Genomic DNA, 20,408 nt, shown 5'->3' with positions numbered 1-20,408 from the left:
TCCAGGGCTGGCTTGACACGTGCTTTGGAAAAGTGACCAGAATAGCAGGCAAGGGAAGAAAATGGAGCCAATGCATGGAGGGGTTCCCAGTTTGCTTGTTGAGGTCATTGAAAGCCCTGCTGCTTAGCAACAAGTCTGAGGCAAGTAATGACAAACTTTGCCACAAAAATACTTGGAGTTGTATCATAAACATAATCTTACCTTGCCTTTAACCTTTATCCCCCTGGCTATGGTGTTTCCATGCAGGTTGCAGCGAAGATTGGAAAGGCATGGCTGGCACTGGGTAGAGCACATTCTGGATTCATAGTGACTTCTAGTGCTGATCCCTTTGAATATAAACCAGCAAGCATGAATGTATTAGAGTAATTCTTGTGGATTACTCTGTATGAGGAAGAAACTGAGGCTCCCTTTTGGGCATGTTTGCCTCTGTGCATCTAGCAAAAGCTCTCTGGGGTAGAGCAAAGAGCAGCAAAGTGTGTGGAGCAGCACTGACCTTGTCTTCCCCATGAGCCATACATGCAGGACATCTGGGTCAGGCTGGCAGAGGCTATTTATAAATTCTGGATTAAACAAACAAATGCAGAAGCTGTTCTTCACGCTGCAAGGGAGGAAGCCAGAGTTGTGGGCTTAGAGATCGTGGTTAAAGAGCTGAAGGCCCAGTCTTGCCTACAAGCTGCTGTTCCTTGTGTTTGCAGCATGTGTCCTTTGAAAGGAAAGGGCATGCAGCAGGAATTGCACTGATAAGAGCATGAAATATGTCACAAACTGAAACCATACACAGAAGAGGGCACGCTCCCCATGTATGTGATGTGGGGACTCAGCTGCTGCAATGTGTGAGAGCCCTGACTGACCTTGCATTAGCAGAGAGGGACCTTGAACTCTTACAGCCAGCAGAAAAGTCAGGAGTGGATTCACTGAGACAGAAAGATAAAACAAATGCACAGCTCTTTCAGCACTTCCCTCCATTTGCTTCATATCATAAATATCAATACAAATACAGAAATACAGAGGTAAACAGTTTGCCCAGCTTGCCCTTTCCATATGCATGCATTTCTGCTGTGAAAGGCTTTATGTAACTCCTGACAGCAGATTGCAAAATAATGCCTCAGTTATGGAAGGAAGCCACGAACCATTACATTGCATTACTGTAATGTAATGGGTCCCTGAGATGAACCAGATTTGGAGAGCTGGCTTTTACTGTAAACCTTGTACCCCATCCAGCCCACTGACATTGATTTCTCTTTGTATTCTCCAAAGACCACAAGGCCAGAATAGCAGCTAGACAGGAGATGAGCCACTGGGGTTTGGGCCCCAGACAGAAATTCATGAGACCAAACTGTGCTGTTTATTTGAAGGGATGCAATACCAGTGACAGAACTTATTCAGATGGATGCTGATGTGTTGAAAGGCGAATTTCTCTTTAGCCTTTCTCATTAATTACAATTTGACATTGCAATGAATCTCTTCCTGTGTTTCTTTGCTAAGTAAAGTGCTGCCATGATTTTAATTTTTTAACTGAACGTAGGGAATAGACAAAAAAAGAATCTGCATTTACTTGGTTTTTCTTCTGTGCAAATGTCACACCACTTTCATGTTGGCAATAAATGCAGAAGTGCTGATCCAATCACTTATTTACATAATCCCCTCAGATTTTTCTTTTATATCATTGTTGATAATGAAAAGATTTTCTCAGCTGGGAAAACAAAGGGAAGCAGGCAAGCTTTGAATGTGAATAGGCTGAAGTGACATAAAAAGATGGTAATTTGCATTAGTAAAAATAATCACAATGTGGATGATTTAAGTGGGGGTAAACAGCATCTATCCCTACCTGCCCTGAGGAGCATCCACCCCGTGACAGTTCAGCTGCAGCGTGTGAAGCAGCCCTACACCAATTGTTTGACACAGCACAGCAGAGTCCAGTGTAATTACCAGAGAGCACAAAGGCACTTTGCAGAGAAAAGCTTTTAAAGTACTCATGTTCACACGTGAATCAGTGCAGCACAGGGAGGAGGAGCAGAGGCACAGCTCAGTGCACTGTTGGCTGCAGAGACCAGGTGGCTTTGGGAAGGCTCCTGCAACAGGAAAGAAAATGCAGGAGCTCACCCTGCACATACAGTGCCTGGAAATATAAAGCTCTTTATGAGCTATTTTTGTAAGATGACTGAGCAGGAAAAATGTGGCCCTGGAGCAGCTGCCCTGCCCAATGCCTAGAGATGCACAGCCTGTGCTGTGTCCTCATTGCACAGCCTTGGTTCTTGTTCCCAAAAGTCCCAATAACTCAGGGGGATGCACCCCAGCTCATTCCTCCATGGCTGGGGGGACCAGGGATCTCAGAGCCTCAGAGGCAGAGCCTTTGATTGATCAAAACCACTGCCAGCAGCTCCTGGGGGCACTTGGTGTGTGAATACTGATAACGGAGACAAACATGAGAGCAACTAAAAATTGTAAAACCTGCAATTCAACACAGCACACTGTCAGCAAGGTGCAAGGTTTAGCTCAGAGAGGCCAGTGTATAGTTACAAACCTCCAACAAATCTTGTTCTTAAAGCAGGGTGTATGTTATTTTTAAAAAGCAAATTAGATGAGAGATCTCAGCTCCATTAACTTGAAGAGGATTGGTCCAGTAAGGACAGAGTGAGCAGTGCAGGGAGCAGCCTGCTGCCACTAAAGCTCCCACTCTGCAATAATCCAGTGAGAGCTCTCGTGAAGATGAAACACATCTTCAGCCCTTCTGGAAGATTAGCAGGCTGGAAAGCAATTACAGTCATAGCAGTCTCTTAATAATTTCATTAAAATCAAATTTGTATACATTTTTTTTAGCTGTCTTTCCTCCTTAAAAAAAAAAAAACCCTAGAGTTTAACAGTATTGCTTCTGATACTGGTGTGCTGACAAATACATTAAAAAATGAATTGACACAAAACTGAAAAAAATCTAAATGTCAAGACAGAAAGTCCCAGGGCTCTTTTCTTAATAATTCATCCAAGAGCTTTGCTTACCTAGTCACTCATTATTGTGTTCTAGGGGAAGAATGGACTCATCTTCTGGAAGAAGTAACCTTTACCTCCTGCAGCACCAAGAGCCTGTGGCTCACAAGTTCCAGTTTCTTTTTTTTTTTGTGTTCTTGGCTTAGAGTAAGCTCCAATACTGGACTTGAAGGTCCCTGAGGCTGTTCCAGCCACCTAAATAAAAACACATTTCTTACCTGTGTATCACAACTCTCTGAATGGGTTAAAAAAATTAATTTATCAGGCTCTCTTTTCCAACACCAAACTCTTCCAAAGGCAGTGATGCCTCTGAAACTGCATATTGTTTACTTCAGCTCAAAATGTGATCTGTGTTTTTCTAAAGATTCAGCGTGTTTTTCAACTCAGCAGTCAATCTGCCCATCGCAGACTATGGCTGTGGGTGGTGGGGAAGACACAGAGCCACCTTCACGCTTCAAAACACTTCCACTGCAGATAGAGTCATTAAATAGACAAATTGTTTGGCTAAGGCTGAAACCTGATGTACTCTGGTTACAGTCTGCTGGCAATTTTCCCCGAATTTTAAATAAAGGTGTTTTGTGTTTCCATAGCAACTCGAGCTCCTTTCCTGAGATGTCTGATGCACTGCTAGTATTACACAACCTATTGTATTAGCAAGGAGTGAAGAGAGCTGTTGAAAAGCTGACTAAATCTAAAGGATTATGAAATTACAGCCACTAAGTGGGGGCTGGGGAGGGAGAGGGAAAACACAGCAGCTCTTGGCTGCTTGGGGAGTGCAGACAGAGAGCCATGGAATTATAGAATGGTTTGGGTTGGAAGGGACCTTAGGGATTCTCCTAGTTTCAATCTCCCTGCCATGGACAGGGACATCTTCCACTACCCCAGGCTGCTCAGAGCTCCATCCAGCCTGGCCTTGAGCACCACCAGGGATGGGGCATCCCCAGCTTCTCTGAACAACCTGTGCCAGTCTCTCAACTCCTTCACAGCAAAGAATTTCTTCCTAATATCTCATCTAAACCTACTCTAAGTCTGAAGCCATTCCCCTTGTCCTGTCACTACCTGCTCTTCTCAAGAACCCCTCTCCACTTTTCGTGCTGGTTCCCTTCTGGCACAGGAATGGCTACAAGGATAGAAGGAAAAGGAGGAGAAGGAATGATCTGGCTGAGTCACAGTGCCTGCTGCTCCTCTCTGAAGGTGCCAGCGGGGCTGAGCTGAGCCCCAGCTGTTTCCCAGGCTGGATCAAAACTTTATTCAGCAGTGTCCCTGTGCCAGGGACAGGCTGGGCACAGCCCTGGCAGCCTCAGGTGGCTTTGGGGCCCCTGCACAAGTAGGGAACACTCACAGATTGTTTAATCTGTCTGGTTTATGGACCACGGCTGGAAATGCTGCTTCTTACTGAGAGGAATGTCGCATTTGTCTGTAGATCTGCTGGTAGATAAGGTTAGCAGTGAGAGATTAAAAGAAACAATGGGAGCGATTCCACTGGTTGATGAATGGGAAAAGATATTTGCCTTTACAAACAAACTGTAGATGTGCTGATAAATGAAATTGGATATTGGAAGATGAAAGAAGCAACGGGGGGAAACTATGAATTCTATAAGAATTTAAAATTAAAAGGAAGGGTTATGCATTAGAGGGGAATCCCAGGTGTCAGGCGTTCTGGGAAGTCTGTGCCTCTCGAGTACCTCAGCCCATGGGGAAAGAGAGAGGGAAAAATGGCCGGGAAAATAAAATAAAATAAAATAAAATAAAATAAAATAAAATAAAATAAAATAAAATAAAATAAAATAAAATAAAATAAAATAAAATAAAATAAAATAAAATAAAATAAAATAAAATAAAATAAAATAAAATAAAATAAGAGGCTGTGTCTTCCAAAAATTTGAGAGATCCCAGGAGAATGGCCCATGCCTCTACCTTTATTCGAATAAAGAAAAAAGGACTCCTCTGTCTCGTTTTTGGACATAAACCTCTGGTGTTTGTGGATTAATGCATTGGAATAGGTTGCCCAGGGAGGTGGTGGAGTCACCGCCCCCAGAGAGGTTCCAGGGGTTTGTGCAGCTGGCGCTGGTGATACGGTTTGGTGGTTACAGCGCCGCGTTGGTGGTTGGATGGATATCTTGGAATTCTCTCCCACCCTGAGACTCCAGGACTGTTTTTGTGCCGGAACCATGGTGCGGCGCCGCCGTTCCCGCGCGGACGGCGCCAGGCGCGGGCGGCGCCCCACGTGAGGGGCGGCGGGCGGAAGTGATGGCGGCGGGGGCCCGGCGGCGGCCCGGCGGCGAGCGGCGGCGCTGAAGCGGCACCGAGCGCCGGGGCCCGACATGTCGGCGGCCCGCGGGGCGCGCCTCTGCTCGCTGCTGCTGCTGCTGGCCGCGCTGGCGGGGCTGGGCGCCGAGGCCAAGGTGAGCAGGGCGCGGTGGCGCTCCCGCCGGGCGCTCGGTTCCCGGGTCGCTCCGCCTTCCCGGCCGGCTGTAGGGGAAGGCCGGGCCGGTGTTTCCGTGCGGGCGCGGCCCTGCCCCGCCCGCCGCGGTTCCCCCGCTCCCCTTTAGCTCGTCCCTGCTGATGTCGCTCCGCCGTGGGGACAGCGAGCTCCGATGGCGGCGGAGCTGCTGCTGCCGGGCTGGGTGGGGCTGAGCGCCGCTCTTGGCCCTGCCGGGTTAGTGCTGGAGACTGTCACCGCAGCTCTCTGTGGCGGGCCGTGTCCTCTGTGTTATAATGAGAAACAAAGTCTCGATATTCAGAAAAATTGAGATTGGTTTATTTTATATAGACAGAGCAAGCAGCGCGCTGGGGATACATGGGGGCTGCCGCCCACTCCATGCTCCACCGGACTTGGTTTGTAGCTCCCTTTTTATAGGATGGTTTTCCTTGTAGTCATCAATAATTGTTATTGTTTTGTTGTCGTAATTCTGCAAGGTAAGTAGTGGTGGCCAAAGAAACCTCCAAACTTCCGTGGGACAGCTTCTTGGGACAATTGGTCATGTAACCATCTGGTCTTGCTAGATAAAAAACAGAAGTGGGAAGTCTGTTCTTTAGCAGATAGTTTGTGATTGATTACACAAAGGCAGGAAATCTGATTCTGCAAAAAAACCCTTTTTTTTTCTTTTACAAACTGGTGTACACAATATTCATAACATCTGAATTTCCTTCTTTTGAGTGGTGATCAGCAGTTTGAGTTCTCTGTGGTGGGAGCAGGAGGGATTTGAGAGTGTGTAGTACCTGGGGTGTATTTACACTGCTCTCCTGAGACCCCCCTGTATGGCATTAGTTGTGGGGGTTCTTTCTGACCCCCAGGTGCTTTAGAGGCACCAGACTCCTGGAGCTCTCAGGCTCTTACTTGTGGGGTTATCTTAAATGAGCAAAGCAGCTAATAGTTAAAAAGGTTATTTATTACAAAGCACATCTTATTACAAATCTCATCAGTCTCAACAGGCAATGGCAAAAGCAGCAGCAATTAGTGAATGGCTAGCAGCCCTGGCAAAAGCCAATAGCTGAAAGCTGAATGGCTGAAAACCTGTGGCTAAAAGCAACAACTCTCCTAGTGCATAGTCTTATATAGGATTTTTCCAACAAGCTAAGATGCAAACTCAGAGCACTACTCTTTAACCTGTTAGAATTCTGGTTTCTTAGCTCACCAGGTTACATATAGCACCACACATGGAATCTATCTATCTATCTATCTATCTATCTATCTATCTATCTATCTATCTATCTATCTATCTATCTATCTATCTATCTATCTATCTATCTATCTATCTATCCAGCTCCTACTAAACCTTACTGGCTTACTTCTACTTTATGTGTAGATGGCTTAATATATTTTAATCCATCCAAAGGCTTTAACTCAATCTCTGCACCTTGATTCCTCCTTGAGGGATTCAGAGAATCCCCTAACTCACTGACTCCAACACCCCTGCAGTGCAGAACCCCCCCTGGCTCTGGTTCCCCAGCACAGGAGGGACATGGAGCTGTTGGAGCCACTCCAGAGGCCATGAAAGTGATCACAGGACTGGAGCACCTCTCCTGTCAGGAAAGGCTGAGGGAATGGGGATTGTTTAGTCTGGAGAAGAGGAAGCTCTGGGATGACCTAATTACTCTTACCTGAAATCCTCTCAGTACATGAAATCTGTAAGAGAGATCACATGTAATCACATGGACATGGAGTGTCAGGACAAAGTTTTACACTGAAAAAGGATGGGTTTAGATTGGATATCAAGGAGAAAGTCTCTGTGAGGGTGGTGAGGCACTGGCACAGGTTGCCCAGAGCAGCTGTGGATTCCCTGACCCTGGCAGTGTTCCAGGCCAGCTTGCATGGGGCTTTGAGCAGCCTGGTCTAGTGGAAGGTGTCCCTGCCTGTGGCAGTGGAGTTGGAACTGGATGAGCTTTAAGGTCCCTTCCAACCCATTTCTGTGATTCTGTGCTAGTGTAGTCACCATTTTCCAGCTGACCACTCAGTTACTCTGACTTTGCTGTTCAGTGTAGAAGTTCATTACCAAAACTTGTTCACACATTCTTTTATAATGCCACTAGAAATTGCCCTGAACTTTGTTTATCCTTTTTCTCTTATTTGCTAAAATAAGCTTAGTATTCTTCCATTCCTTTTAAGCTCATCACTGTATCTGTTAAGCAGCTGTCCTCATAAGCTGAATAGTTGAGTAATCAACATCAGCAACTTCTGCATGTGTGGTTTTTCTTAGAGGAATGAGCTTAAACTCCAGTTTTTCCCCTCAAGAATGTGTTTCTCTCTCAAATGATAGTGTTACTTGACTAACTGCTGTACTTGCTTAGTAATTCTGAAGGGTTGTTCTTAGACTTGTAGGAAGTCCTGAGTAAGACTTGCAAGTAACTTATGTTCAAAAATACTTGCAAGTAATTGGTGTTAAATATTTCAAGTCTTATGTGAAGAGTGCTTTCTGTACCCCTAACAATATGAATGATATAATAATTTATGATAATTTGTTCTAAACATGTTGTTTGCTTCACTTTTAGAATTCTGAGGATGTCCGGTGTAAATGCATCTGCCCTCCTTACAAGGACCATTCAGGCCATATTTACAACAAAAATGTTTCACAGAAAGACTGGTGAGTGTGTGTGGCATGTACAAATAATAAATGACTTGTTAAAGACTTGTTCTGTAGTGATTGCATGTGACTCTTCTCAGGACAAAGCAGAGCATTTCCATAACTTACTGGAGCTTTTCTTTTAGAAGTACTCCAGAATTCAGCTCTAGCAAGGGACAGTACTTCAACCCTGCAGTTTTTGCCCTGTCTTCTGTTTTCATTTGCCTGCTTGCATGTTTAAATGTTTATTTAGACTTGGGAGTAGTAGAAGGGAGGAAAGTGGTGTATTTGCAATCCAGTGGTTTGGAATGGTGTAAAGGCCAGGGAGTACAAACCTGGAGCTGGGAGTTGGGAGTATTGTCTTTGCTTTTTCTACTCTTGAAAACCATCCCATCATTTAGGAACTGTTCTTTCTGGAGTTTTGTGAGGTTCTAGTAGATTTTGCATTTTCTAGCAACTTGGAGAAGAAAAAATGCTGATATTAATATTTCTTATATTCTCAGTAACAGACTTCCTGGTATACTTAACCAACATACAAGATTTCTACACTTGGGCAATGTATTGGTACAAGCTTTCAGTCATAGGACCAGCAATTGCACAGGTTGTACCTGGCATGTATTTTGATTTTTGTAGCTTGAATGCTGCATTCTTCCACAGAGGAAAACAAAGTTCTGCTTTCACTTAAATGAGAAAGATAGATTCTCTGCTGCTGTCACTTTCAGGCCTTTTGTTTCACTACCTGCTGCTGGCTGTGCCCACACTGAGGTAACCAGGAGAAAGGAGAAAGAGGATTCTGGTTCTGTCAGTGCTCTGCAAGGACCCTGGGGGTCTGAACTCTGAATAATAGCCTGAGTCAGCAGAAAGACCAACATTATGTTACTTCTTGTTGGGAGCAGTTGTCTCATGGCAGCTGGATTTTAATGCTGTGCTACAGGGTGCCCTTAATGTTGTTAACCACTCTTTTCCACAGGGGACTGACTTACATTTAATAATCTTTTAAATCAAATGCTTTTGCTGAATGCTCTTTATTCACTGTCTTGCTGCTTATAGAAACAGCCCATCTGACTTCCTTCCTTTTTTCCCCCAATGTTTGTACCTTGTGATGACAAGAAAAAGAAATTCAGTTCATGAATGTCAAAGAGAGGCTAATCTCCCTTCAGAGAGTGAAAGGATGGAATTAGGCTCTTTTGGGTATGGAGCAGAAAGAAGTGGAATTAGCTGAAATTTACCTTTATCCACGATGTCAGTGTCAAGTGATGCATTTGTGCTGGGTTAATATCCTTGTTCTGCTGACAGCTTTAGTACTTTCACTGGGAAATGAAGACATTGTATTGAGTTAGAAAGGTCTTAAAACTTGTTTAGCAGTTTGTCTGTGTCTGAATTTCTCCACATAACTGTGGCAGAGCGATTCATTTGCACCTGTCGTTTAGAACAACTGAACTTAAGTGAGCTGAGCTTCTCAGCTCCTGCAGCAGAGTGAAACAGCCCAGCTAAAGCCAGCTCAAAACTGACTGGGCACTTTCTGTGTTTCCTCAGTGATTGTCTCCATGTGGTGGAGCCTATGCCTGTCCCTGGGCCTGATGTAGAAGCTTATTGCTTACGATGTGAGTGCAAATATGAGGAGAGAAGCTCAGTCACAATCAAGGTAAGCAGTGTCATTCTGTTGGCATATGTTACAGACTTCAACTGTTCAGTAAATATGTCTGTTGTCTTTTAGAGAAATGCTATTTTTGAAGGGAAAGCTATTCTAAGGCAGCCTAAAATGTAGCTTTTTTTGTAGTAGTAGTTGTTCACAATCTTGAGCAATAACAATAGGATCAAACTTTAGCTGAAGAAGTGAACCTGAGATCCTTTATTGAACATCTCTGTTTTTGAGATCAACCTTTACACCTTGCTAAAATTCTGAGTGTTCCAAGACATTTTGTCAAGTTTTGGGCTTTGTTTTCCTTATTATTTCAGAGGGCCTCTCATTACACAGCTGCCTTTCTTTCTTACTATAAATTTTCTTTATCCATATTTGTTCTAACAGATGTTTTCTGTGCTCTTCACATTCTCGTCCCATTGGAGCCATTGAGGCCTGGACTGCTGTGAATAGACTGCAGCATGTCTTTCAGTTTTGGCAACAAAGACTACTTTGTTTTGGGCTTCTAGAAGTTTAGTGTTTTGTTTTGCCTTCCTTTTTTGCTTGGTGACTGAATGCAGGTCTGTGCTGGACAATGGGTGATGTCCCAGATTTGTCACCTGTTTAATGGCCAGGCCTAACAGTTATCTTGGTGGAAGTGAGTGTTATAACACTGAATTGTTTTAAGAGGTATAGCCTAAGATTCTTTGCAAGGTCTCACTGTTTCAAGCTGCCCTAAACCTTTTTAATACCACATTGTAGTTTTGTTAGTTTTCCTTTCTTTTTGAGTTTTAAATCATCTGGTGACACTACCAAAGATCAAACTTTGCCTGTACTCATCTTTTGGTCCTTACTGCCTGTTGTGAAGCTAGGGGGAGAATGTCACAATGTCATAAACTGTGCTTGCATTATGTAGGTGACAATCATCATATACCTGTCCATTCTGGGCCTCCTTCTTCTGTACATGGTTTACCTTACCCTGGTGGAACCTATCCTGAAGAGGCGCCTCCTTGGACATTCACAGCTCATACAAAGTGATGAAGACATTGGGGTGAGTTCACCAGTCTTTGTGCACTTGGTTAGCATGAAGATTGGGATGGTTGGTTGATAATGATTTGGGGTGAGCAGCTTTTTTTGCCAGGCAGTGTAAATGCTTTTCCTGCTGGGAGAGGAAAAGAAAGATGTGTGATGACTTCTGTGAAGCCACTCTTTCATTTTTCACTGGGCTGGAAAGGAGTAATGTGAGAACTGCTTCAGTTATGTCAACTTCAGGCACAGATTGTTTTCACAGAGAAGAAAAAGTGTAGGAATGGAGGTAAGAATATACAGGAGTGCAACTTTTTTTAATAATTAATGATCCAGTCTTGCCAGTGATCATTTTTATGGGAAGCACTCACTTCTAAGATTATTCTCTACAAAAATAAAGTATGGGGGTTGCATCTTCTGTTGTTCCAGTTTGAGCTTCTTGATGCTAAAACTTCAAGAAGAAATTGCTATAATGAAGCAGCCAGAAATCAGAATGTGACAGTATATTTCAACAGAAGAGCTTTTTTGGGAGAAGAAGGGGAGTAGTCCAGTCATGACACAGTTTCCTGTCATTGCTGACCTTTCCAATTTCTAGCACTGGGTCACAATCCCATACTTCTGTTGTGAAGTTAAGGTACATAAAGCATAGCTGATAAAAACTATTATCTAGAAAAAATGCTTATTTTTGAATACTTAATTATGCCCTTAGGAAACAGAAACACCTTTTTAAGTGAAGATGGCTGATGATTGCCCCACTGTTTCTGAATTTCTCTGTGTATTACATGTAGACATATTTCAACTGTCTTTGTATTGACATAAGATTTTTGCAGTCATTTCTAAGAGGACTTTGAGTTGAGGGTTTGTTTGTTTGTTTTGTCTGTTTGCTTTGTTTGGTTTTGTTTGTTTGTTTTGTCTGTTTGTTTTGTTTGGTTTTGTTGTTGTTGTTTTGAATGGAAGTATTTGAATGACTCTTCCTCTGTGTGCATTCTTATAGCAAGTTGGGCAGCTCCTTAATTGAGCTCCTTAATTAACTCCTGAATTAAGTGAGCTTGTGCTATATGCTATGCCTCAGACAAATTTACAGTTTAGGTAAATTATCATAATGCCTCCAAATGTGAATGTGTCTTTTGATTGTAGGTGGGAGAAGTGAAATAAGTCCCATGGCAGAGGTCAGGTTACCTGTGGAATGAATTTACCTCAAAGTCTGGATCCATCTTAACCATCTTAGTGTTATGTTTTGCTGTAGCTGTTCAAGAACATAACATAATTTAAGGTCCCTTATGAATTGTCCCTGTTCTTGCCTTCCCTCTTGCAAATTCTTGAGATATTCTTATCACACTTCAAAAATGCCATGTCTGTGGATTTTGTGGCTGAATTTCAAGGCAGTGTATTCACTCTTTCTTGTTCCTGATTGGTGACAGTGGCAACTGATGAATGTAAGCCACTTCTTAATCCTCTTTCCTCTGAAATTCTTTTTTCCCTTTATTGTCTAAATAGAAATGGGCAGTATCTAGCCTTGGAGCTGAGAATCTAGTTTGTCAGGAAGGCCAGTACCATCTAGACTGCTCTGTGTTCTCCCAGCCTGTGTTTTACAGTAGCAAACCATGTGTTGCTATTATGATTTTTTTTCCCTGTGAATGAAGTGACCTGTTTCCTGTTAAATGCCCATTCTAGATGTATCCAATTGTTTAAGTGTTTATGGCAAGATGGTAGCTCTTTTGATCAGGGATTGTCTGTTGTTCTCTATGAGCATATTTTTTAAATGCTCATTGTGGCTGTGGGACTTAGAGCAGTTATAATTTATGATAGTCTGTGTATAGCTGACAGTTGTCATTGAGCTGCTCTGCACAGTCATATCACAAGTAAAGTATCCATTAAATGTCTTCAAAAGTGTTCACATTCAAAAGAATGTGAGATGCAGGGATACAAAAGGACATTTATTTAATATAGAACATAATTATGTTATTTTTCATTATGCATTGTATGTATGATACTTACTAGTGTAGCTTTAAACTTTGTCCAAACAGTTTAATAGCCAAATAATAAGTTCAGTTCCAGCTCTTAGTGTTTATAAAGTGGCTATATTTGCTAGCAGAAGATAAAGCCTTGCAGGTACTGTTGGAAAACAGACAGTTAACATTAAACAAGCACTTGGTTCTTGTTGAGCTCTGTCACTTTAACAGCTGTATTGACACTGTGCTTTCAGACAGTTCAGCACAATAGGCTTAGTTTGGTAAACACCAGAGTGTGTTGGTTTGATATAGAAGCTGTGTGTGAACACCCTGAGCTGCCTGGCAGGAGATGGCCAGGAGCTGGCAGGGAACTGACCCCAATTCAGTTCAGTTGTGGAGTGCATTCACCACAGTGATGGGGGTGCCTGTGTCTGCTCTGGGCTGCAGAAGGATGCAAGACTCTGATCCTGCAGCTCACCATGGTGTCTGCAGCAGGTAATTGACAGTACAATGGAGCGTGGCGTGTTTGGGAATATGTGGAAGTTCCAACAATTCAAAAACTCGCTTGGTCATTGTTACTGACCAGCTTGTAACCTTGAAAAAAGACAAACCCCCACCAGCACCAGCAGCACAGAAGCCTTGTGGTGTGACAGTGGGTTTTTCCCTTGCAGGACCACCAGCCCTTCGCCAACGCCCACGACGTGCTGGCGCGCTCGCGCAGCCGCGCCAACGTGCTGAACAAGGTGGAGTACGCGCAGCAGCGCTGGAAGCTGCAGGTGCAGGAGCAGCGCAAGTCCGTCTTCGACCGGCACGTGGTGCTGAGCTGAGCCGGCGGCGCGGCAGCTCCGGCCCTGCCGCCGGGGGAGAGAGCTGACACAAGTCTTCCTAATCCTGCCAATTCATTTCTGGAATGATTCGTTATTGATTTAGAAAAAAAACCCCACAAATGAAAGAAGGGTTTGGACTTTGAAGGAATGTACTGGAGTGGAAGTGGTTTAAACAGATTAGTTAACCGAAAGCTTAAATCTTTATGTTTTCAAATGGCTTTTACTAACAAAACTGAAAAGGAAACAAACCCTAAGATACCTTGGGTTGCCACTGTGGTACATTATTTACAGTTGTGACTTTATGGTGGTTTTTAACTATATATTTCTCTTTACTATTTATGTGGTTAAAAAGTACCTGGGAACACAGTAATTACTTACAACTCACTAATCACTTTATGTAAAGTCCTTTTGTAAATATACTTGGATTTTCTGCTGATTGATGCTAGGTACTGGAAATCAAAGTCTTGCAGTATAGTTTTGGTCTCAGAGAATGAAGCCCTGCTGGCTGTGTTCATCATTTGGTTTCTTGCACTCCTTCTTTCAAGATGCTTGTATGGCAAGTGATGTCTGCAGACTTAAGGTAAAACATAAGTGGACACTGACTCCTGGAGCTGCATATTTCAAGTACTGTGATGTAGATAAATTCAAATGCAGTGCACATTCAAGACAGTGTTGACATTTTGTTCTATTTTGCTTTAATAGCTTAATATATTGTAGTTGTATGATAGCTCTTAAAATTTTTCCCTTTCTTTTCATGGGTAAAGTCTCAGGAGTTAGTATATGATGAAATATTTATTATAAAAATCTTCCTGCATTTGTCTGGATTGATGGTGTAAGGCACATACTTTCTCTAGCACCTGTCATCTTGGGAGTTAGTTGTATTTTTTTATCTGTGACTCTGTACTCATCTCTCTTCAGAGGTTATACAGTTGCTAGATGACTAACTTTCATATATCCCCTTTGGAATGTAACAATTAAAGATAAAACTGATTTTTGAAAAATGGATCTGCATTATCAGTTTGTCATCATTTTTTCTCCCTCATTATGCTGCATGTAAATTCCATCTATAAAAGTACTCATCTGAAAATGCTTCAGAGTGGAAATATGCACTTGTGCAGTGATTAGGTGAAGAAAGGCTCATCAAATTGTTAATGGAAAGAAGTTTTTAATCCATGACTCAGATGTAGCTGTGCATATGTCATTGCATTATTGTGTGACAGTTTTCAGTTCTGGTGTGGAAGGAGGTGGTACATGGAAGAATACTCTGTGGGAGCAGTTTTGGCTTGTTTAGTCCATGCATGGGGGAAAGACAGATACAGAGCTGGATTTTCATGTCAGTCCTGTAGACTTCCAAAACTGAATTAACCTGTAGTCATTTAAAGCAGGTGGTGAATTGGTGGATTCACAGGATTCTTGCTTTAAATTAAAAAAAGAAAAAATTGCACACATTGACAGGTCAAAGAAAAATAAATTCAGGTTCAGTTTTTATGTTCAATGTTGTCCCAGTGAGTGGGAAGTTGTTCAGTTGGTGCTGTTTGGTTACTGGTTATGACACTGGTGTACTTAGGGTCCACTAGAGAAAAAGAATGCAACCTGTTTGTGGAATGCATGCCTTGATTGATGAATATCTCCCTGTCTGCCAGTCCTGGCAGTTGTTCTGCATTGTGTCTGCCTTTCCTGCAAGGCCTGACCCTGGTGTGGGAGGGGGGATGTTGGATACAGCACTGTGGCCCACACAGGGGCAGCAGGAGGTGGAGCTTTCTTTCCTGGGTGGATGACAGTCACAAGAAGTAAGACTGAGTATATGTACTTCTTTTGCTAGTAAAAGTATTTCTGACCTTAGTGTCTTACAGTTCTAAGCTAAACTGGTTTGGGTTTGGATTTTTTGGTGTGGTTGTACTTGGATAGCTAGAAGGGCCAAACCATGAGATAGTCTTAATCCTGTAAAATGTGTGAATTTTGAGGATAGGTGTCCTGTTTTCTTGCACCTGTATGATTGGGCAGCTATATACAGAGGTATGTAGCATCTATGTTCATGTATACATTGCATCATAGATAACATACTGTTTCTCTTTTTAAGCAAAACAATGTTGCTATTGTTGGCTCCGTGTTTTCAAATCTTCTTATATATATTCACCTTTTATATGATGTTACACTGAGCACTAAAAGAATTCCCCAAAATTGCAGTTATAATGATTAAATGTAAGTTGTGTCCTCACCTGTAGTGGAGACAAATCCATCACAGATTTCTAAATGAATGCTGTTTTTCTGTGTTTAAAATGAAGCTGTGGAAATTAGTTTTGCTTATGCTTTGATGGTGAATGTTTGCCTAAACTGTAGTAAATTGGTATATTTAGACATTAGAGTACAAAAATGCCAATAAATGAAAATACTGCTTTGTATTTTCATTACTATACTGTAGCAGTCTGCAACAGAAGACAAACAGGAAGTGTACAAACCACATTCCAGATTACTTTTTTCTGATAATCTGGATGTGTTCAATAGCAGTTTCAAAATTTCTAGCCCTTAATGCCAAGTTTTGTTGCTATCATAGCTGTGGTGTGGGTGGAAAAGCCCAACCAGAAGTGAGCAGATCTAACTGTAAGCTACTTTGCATGTTGTCAATTGACTATAAATTGCTGCAGTCATTGACTCAGTGGAACAAGCTACATAATTCAGGTAAGACACTTGCTGTATGTAGCCACAGATTTTCAGTGAATATCAATGTTCTTGTAAATCACTTCTACCAGCCATTTACTAGCAGTGTTTTCATAGCTTTTTAATGAATCCTGTTTAATGTGATCTCTTATTTAATAAGGTGTAAGAAAAAATGGAACATTAACTTCTTTTTAATATCATTCAGTTATTTTCAGGTATTCATCACTCTTAAGACAGCAAGTCTTGTTTCCCTGGGTTTTACTTTCATCTGAAGATTGGTGAGTCTAAATAGGAAAATGTTCCTAACATTTTCATTTTGCACTTTGTGCAGGTGTTGAGGCAGCAAGTAACTGTTCTATATAACATTGTTACATATCAGAAGTGTCAGATACTGCAAGTGTCTCTTCTTGAGGGGTTGTGTTGGTTTTGGTTTCTTGCTCTGGAGTGATTTGTGCCTGATTTCTTTTTTTCCATGTAGCAGACTTTTCTTCCTCAGTGTTTTTAAGTTGTTAGCAGCAGGAAGTTTTTAGGCAATAACCCAACTTGTATAAGTAGAAAAGGGAAAGTTGACTGTCAACTGTTGTCAGTTTATTCACCTCTAATTTTTTTTGCATGTGTATTAATGTGAAATGGATGTGTGTTCATGCTTTTAGCCCACCTACAGAAGTACCTGTTTAAGATGCATGGGACTCCCACTCATGCCTAACAGCTATAAATGAATTCTTCACTCACAGGATTTCTATTGTGAAATCTACATGCATTAGAAAAAGAGACAACTCTGCATTTTTGTAGAATAATTTGTGAAAACGGGTCCGGACCAAGTAAATATTCTCTGTATAAATGTGGCAGGTATGAAGTCATTAGTAAACATCACATTATCCCCATATTCTTGTGAAGATTTGTGTTATGGAGCACAAATTGGAACACTTAAAGCTTTGCCAGATTCCTGTGAGTGTGGAATCCAGCAGTTTCTGGTAACCTAGTTTAATGTTCAGGTATGATTTCCATTTTAGAGCATGCAATAGAACCTAAGTGCTTTGGACAGCAATGTATGCATGGACAAGTGGATGGTAAGAGCATTTTTGGATCAATTCTCTGTAGGGAAGTGAGGTTGCAATCTGTGAGGGTGGCTCACAGTGTTTCTTTAAAAATTAACTGGTTATTTCAGTGTATTTAAAGAGGCTAATAGGTAAGAGCAATTACATTCTCAGCATTTAGGCTGATATTTAGCTGTATGAATAATGATATTGGGAAGGCAGTGTAATCCAGTTTCTTGTAAACCACTGCAAGAGAATCTTTGTAATAAATGTATCAGGGGGATTTGAGTAGTTACACCTGTTGTAATGCTGCTTGAAGAGAGGGTGTGGGGGTAGGCCAGTCTGACTTACAGGTTTCCAGCAGGGCCCCAACAACTGTGTGCCATCCCTTCTTTGTATTACTAGGACATGGGTTTTTCCTTTAATAAATTGATTATTTCATAACCCTCTAGCATTAGGATTGCTTTTAGTACTTCATGTCTGTGTTTAATCTGCAGGTGAGTGGAGAATGGTGTGAGGACCCAAGGAGATGCTAGATGGAGTAGAAATTCTCTCATCTCTCTAAACTTGTAAATCTTTGTATGAGGGGATGTAATACTTGACAGATGTGGAATAAGATTGAGATCCATTCTCTGCACAAGTTTTCAATTTGTTGAAATCATATATTGAATGCAACATCAAGTGAATAGAGAAAAATAATTTGTCTTTGAAGGCTCTTTGGTATGAATGGGGAGTCCTTTACTGGAATTGTAAATTTAGTTTTTTTCAGGGAGGGGAAAGGGGTGGGGAGAATGCTTCAGGTACTGGCCTGCTTTATTTGTTGTCTGTAGACATAAAAATTTTGGTGGATTTGGAGCAAGCTAGACAAGCTAGAACCTATGTGGAAAACATATAGGTAGAGTCTCTTAATTTCTAAAGCTGAGGTGAAAGGAGACTTAGGCTTAGGAAACTAGTGGCTTTATATTAATATCTGCTGTGTATTAATTTAATCAGTGTGATTGACTTGCACTTTCTTGTTCTTTGCAAATGGGATTTTGTCTTGTTCTACCTGATCTTCTTAAATATCACAAATGCTTTAAAAAAATCTCTTCTGGAAAATGTCAGCAAGGCCAAGTGTTGGTAAGTCCAGGTGAGTTTTTTATGCCGTTCAGTGTGACTTGTTGAAAGCATTCTGTAATTATGTGTTTGCAGGCTAAATGCAGAACCTGATGGATGGCAAAAGCTACTGTAACCTGATCTGTGCTGAGGCTCAGCACATACAGCTGGCAAGGCCTTTCTGTGCAGACCCCCTGGTGACATTTCACGTGTACCCAGAAACACCAAACCAGGTCCCTTTGTCGGAAGATCTGTCATTCCTTCCGTTCGTGTCGGAGCATCTCATCACCGAGACCTTCTACTCTGAGCCCTTCCCCTTTCCCTACCAGATGCCCCATTCCAGTCTCCACAAGAGTGAGTACTCCTATGGGTCAGCTTTCATCAGGAAGAGGAATGAGAGGGAAAGGCAGCGTGTTAAGTGTGTCAATGAAGGCTACGCCAAGTTGAGGCACCACCTGCCCAAGGAGTACCTGGAGAAACGGCTCAGCAAAGTGGAGACCCTCCGTGCTGCTATAAAATACATCAGGTACCTGCAGTCTGTGCTGTGCACCGACTCTGTGGTGGCAGGAAAAGGTGTCACAGAGCCAAACCAGGCACCTAAAGCCACTAACAAACAAACCCAGTTCTTGAAGAGGATCTGAAGCGTTCCAAAGTTATCCTGTCTGGGAAGGTAGTAGCCACTGTTAATGACGTGTGTGTTCCTGGCACTTCTTAGGAGCAGATCGTGGCACACGTCAGTATCAACCCACACAAGAGCTTTAATGTTGTAGATAGTAACTACACTTGGATATGAGAGAGACAACTGGGAAAATCTCAGCTGAATGACCTAAGTTAATTCATGAAAATCAGAACGCATTTCTAAACTTGTCACCAAGCTAAAAATGTAACACCTATATGTGTGAAGTAACTGTATGTATCATCACAACCTGCATGCTTTAAAATAAAATCTTTCTACTTATGTGACTTGAGACTCTTCTTGTTTTCTGTGATGTTATTGGTTTGCTCACACACGCACTTTCTTAAAATATTCAGTCTAATTGCCAGTGTTTCTTTTAAAATGCCTGTTTAAAGGTTCCAAGCAGTGTTGTTAGATGCCAAAAGAAAGGATAATTCAGTTTAAAATGGAGAAAAATAGAGTAGGATAGGAGCTCTCTGAAGCACAGTTATTGAACACAGGAAGAGCATAAAGTTTTATGAGTGCTGTTCCATCATTTTTTCTTCGTGAATATTTTAATCACATTGAAAACTTTTGACATTACATGATTTCTTCTGAAAAGTTGATTATTGTACAGATGTCAGTGCCCTTAGAAATTACTAGGACTGCTTACATAATACACAGTCTAAAGAGAGCTGGCAAGGTTTTGGCCATCAGCATAAAAATAATCCTGCAGTAGAAATTTTTGGGACTTTGGCTGATAATGGTTGAGGTATGGAGTGGTCTTCCCCAGTCTCCCTGTCTGTTCCTTTGTGCTGCTGATGGTTTCAGTTAAGTGTTATAAAATAGAACTGTGTGAAGATATGAAGAGCGTTTAGCTCATAACTGATCAAGTGTCTTGACATTTACTCTGTGTAAGGGAATCATTGATACTAAATAATTCTGCTGTCAGAATGAGAGCATGTAGAAAATGTACCAAAAATGGTTATAGACTTCCCAAGTGATGTATCCTCCCTAACTGCAGTCCTCCCACCCTGTTACATTGTTTTTATAGCAGTGAATTGAAACATAATTTTATGAAACATGAAAAAAGGCAATTAAGTATTCCAAGAACCTTATCCCCCCCCCAAAAATCACATACAAAACCAACCAAACAAAAAATCAACAAATGTCAAGCCTTTGTCTTTTAAGGAGGATGTGAAAACTAGGGATCTCAGCAGAGGTTAACAGGTAGATTTCTGCATTATAATATGACAGATTTTTGATAGGTACTTTGTAAGAGATGGGTAGAATTCATTAATCCTTCCCCCTTTCTGTGAAAGGAGAAAGTTGTAAAGTGATTTGACCTTGGGTTGTGTCAGCTTCAGCCTTTCTGTGCACATTTCAAACCTATTTGTTTGTCACACCCTGTGGTGGGAAGCTTTTTGAAATTTTCCTGAATCTGAACTGTAACTTTGATGCTTTTTTTTGCCCTGCAATCATAGGCAGA

The 20,408-nt window shown here is 41.8% G+C and overlaps 2 protein-coding genes across 2 annotated transcripts; both read left to right on the top strand.

Moving 5' to 3' along the window:
- Positions 1–5,224: 5,224 nt before the first annotated feature.
- Positions 5,225–14,477, top strand: TMEM9B (TMEM9 domain family member B). Its single transcript, XM_079307580.1, has 5 exons — positions 5,225–5,390; positions 7,978–8,069; positions 9,585–9,693; positions 10,586–10,720; positions 13,319–14,477. The coding sequence occupies exons 1-5, from the start codon at positions 5,310–5,312 to the stop codon at positions 13,472–13,474; spliced, it is 573 nt and encodes a 190-aa protein (XP_079163706.1). The 5' UTR covers positions 5,225–5,309; the 3' UTR covers positions 13,475–14,477.
- Positions 14,478–14,621: 144 nt separating this feature from the next.
- On the top strand, positions 14,622–19,227 carry ASCL3 (achaete-scute family bHLH transcription factor 3). Its single transcript, XM_079307581.1, has 2 exons — positions 14,622–16,410; positions 18,361–19,227. The coding sequence occupies exon 2, from the start codon at positions 18,366–18,368 to the stop codon at positions 18,903–18,905; it is 540 nt and encodes a 179-aa protein (XP_079163707.1). The 5' UTR covers positions 14,622–16,410; positions 18,361–18,365; the 3' UTR covers positions 18,906–19,227.
- Positions 19,228–20,408: the final 1,181 nt, after the last annotated feature.

The sequence above is a fragment of the Erithacus rubecula genome (assembly GCF_903797595.1).
Source record: "Erithacus rubecula genome assembly, chromosome: 6".
NCBI classification, from domain to species: domain Eukaryota; kingdom Metazoa; phylum Chordata; class Aves; order Passeriformes; family Muscicapidae; genus Erithacus; species Erithacus rubecula.
Note: the sequence above shows the minus strand (reverse complement) of the source record. Positions and strands in the feature narration are given on the sequence as shown.

Bases quoted from the DNA above. Each gene is read 5' to 3' on its own strand.
- TMEM9B (XM_079307580.1), top strand. From the start codon at position 5,310: ATGTCGGCGGCCCGCGGGGCGCGCCTCTGCTCGCTGCTGCTGCTGCTG. The intron at 8,070-9,584 runs GTGAGTGTGTGT...GTGTTTCCTCAG, and splicing joins AATGTTTCACAGAAAGACTG to TGATTGTCTCCATGTGGTGG. The intron at 9,694-10,585 runs GTAAGCAGTGTC...TGCATTATGTAG, and splicing joins GAAGCTCAGTCACAATCAAG to GTGACAATCATCATATACCT.
- ASCL3 (XM_079307581.1), top strand. From the start codon at position 18,366: ATGCAGAACCTGATGGATGGCAAAAGCTACTGTAACCTGATCTGTGCT.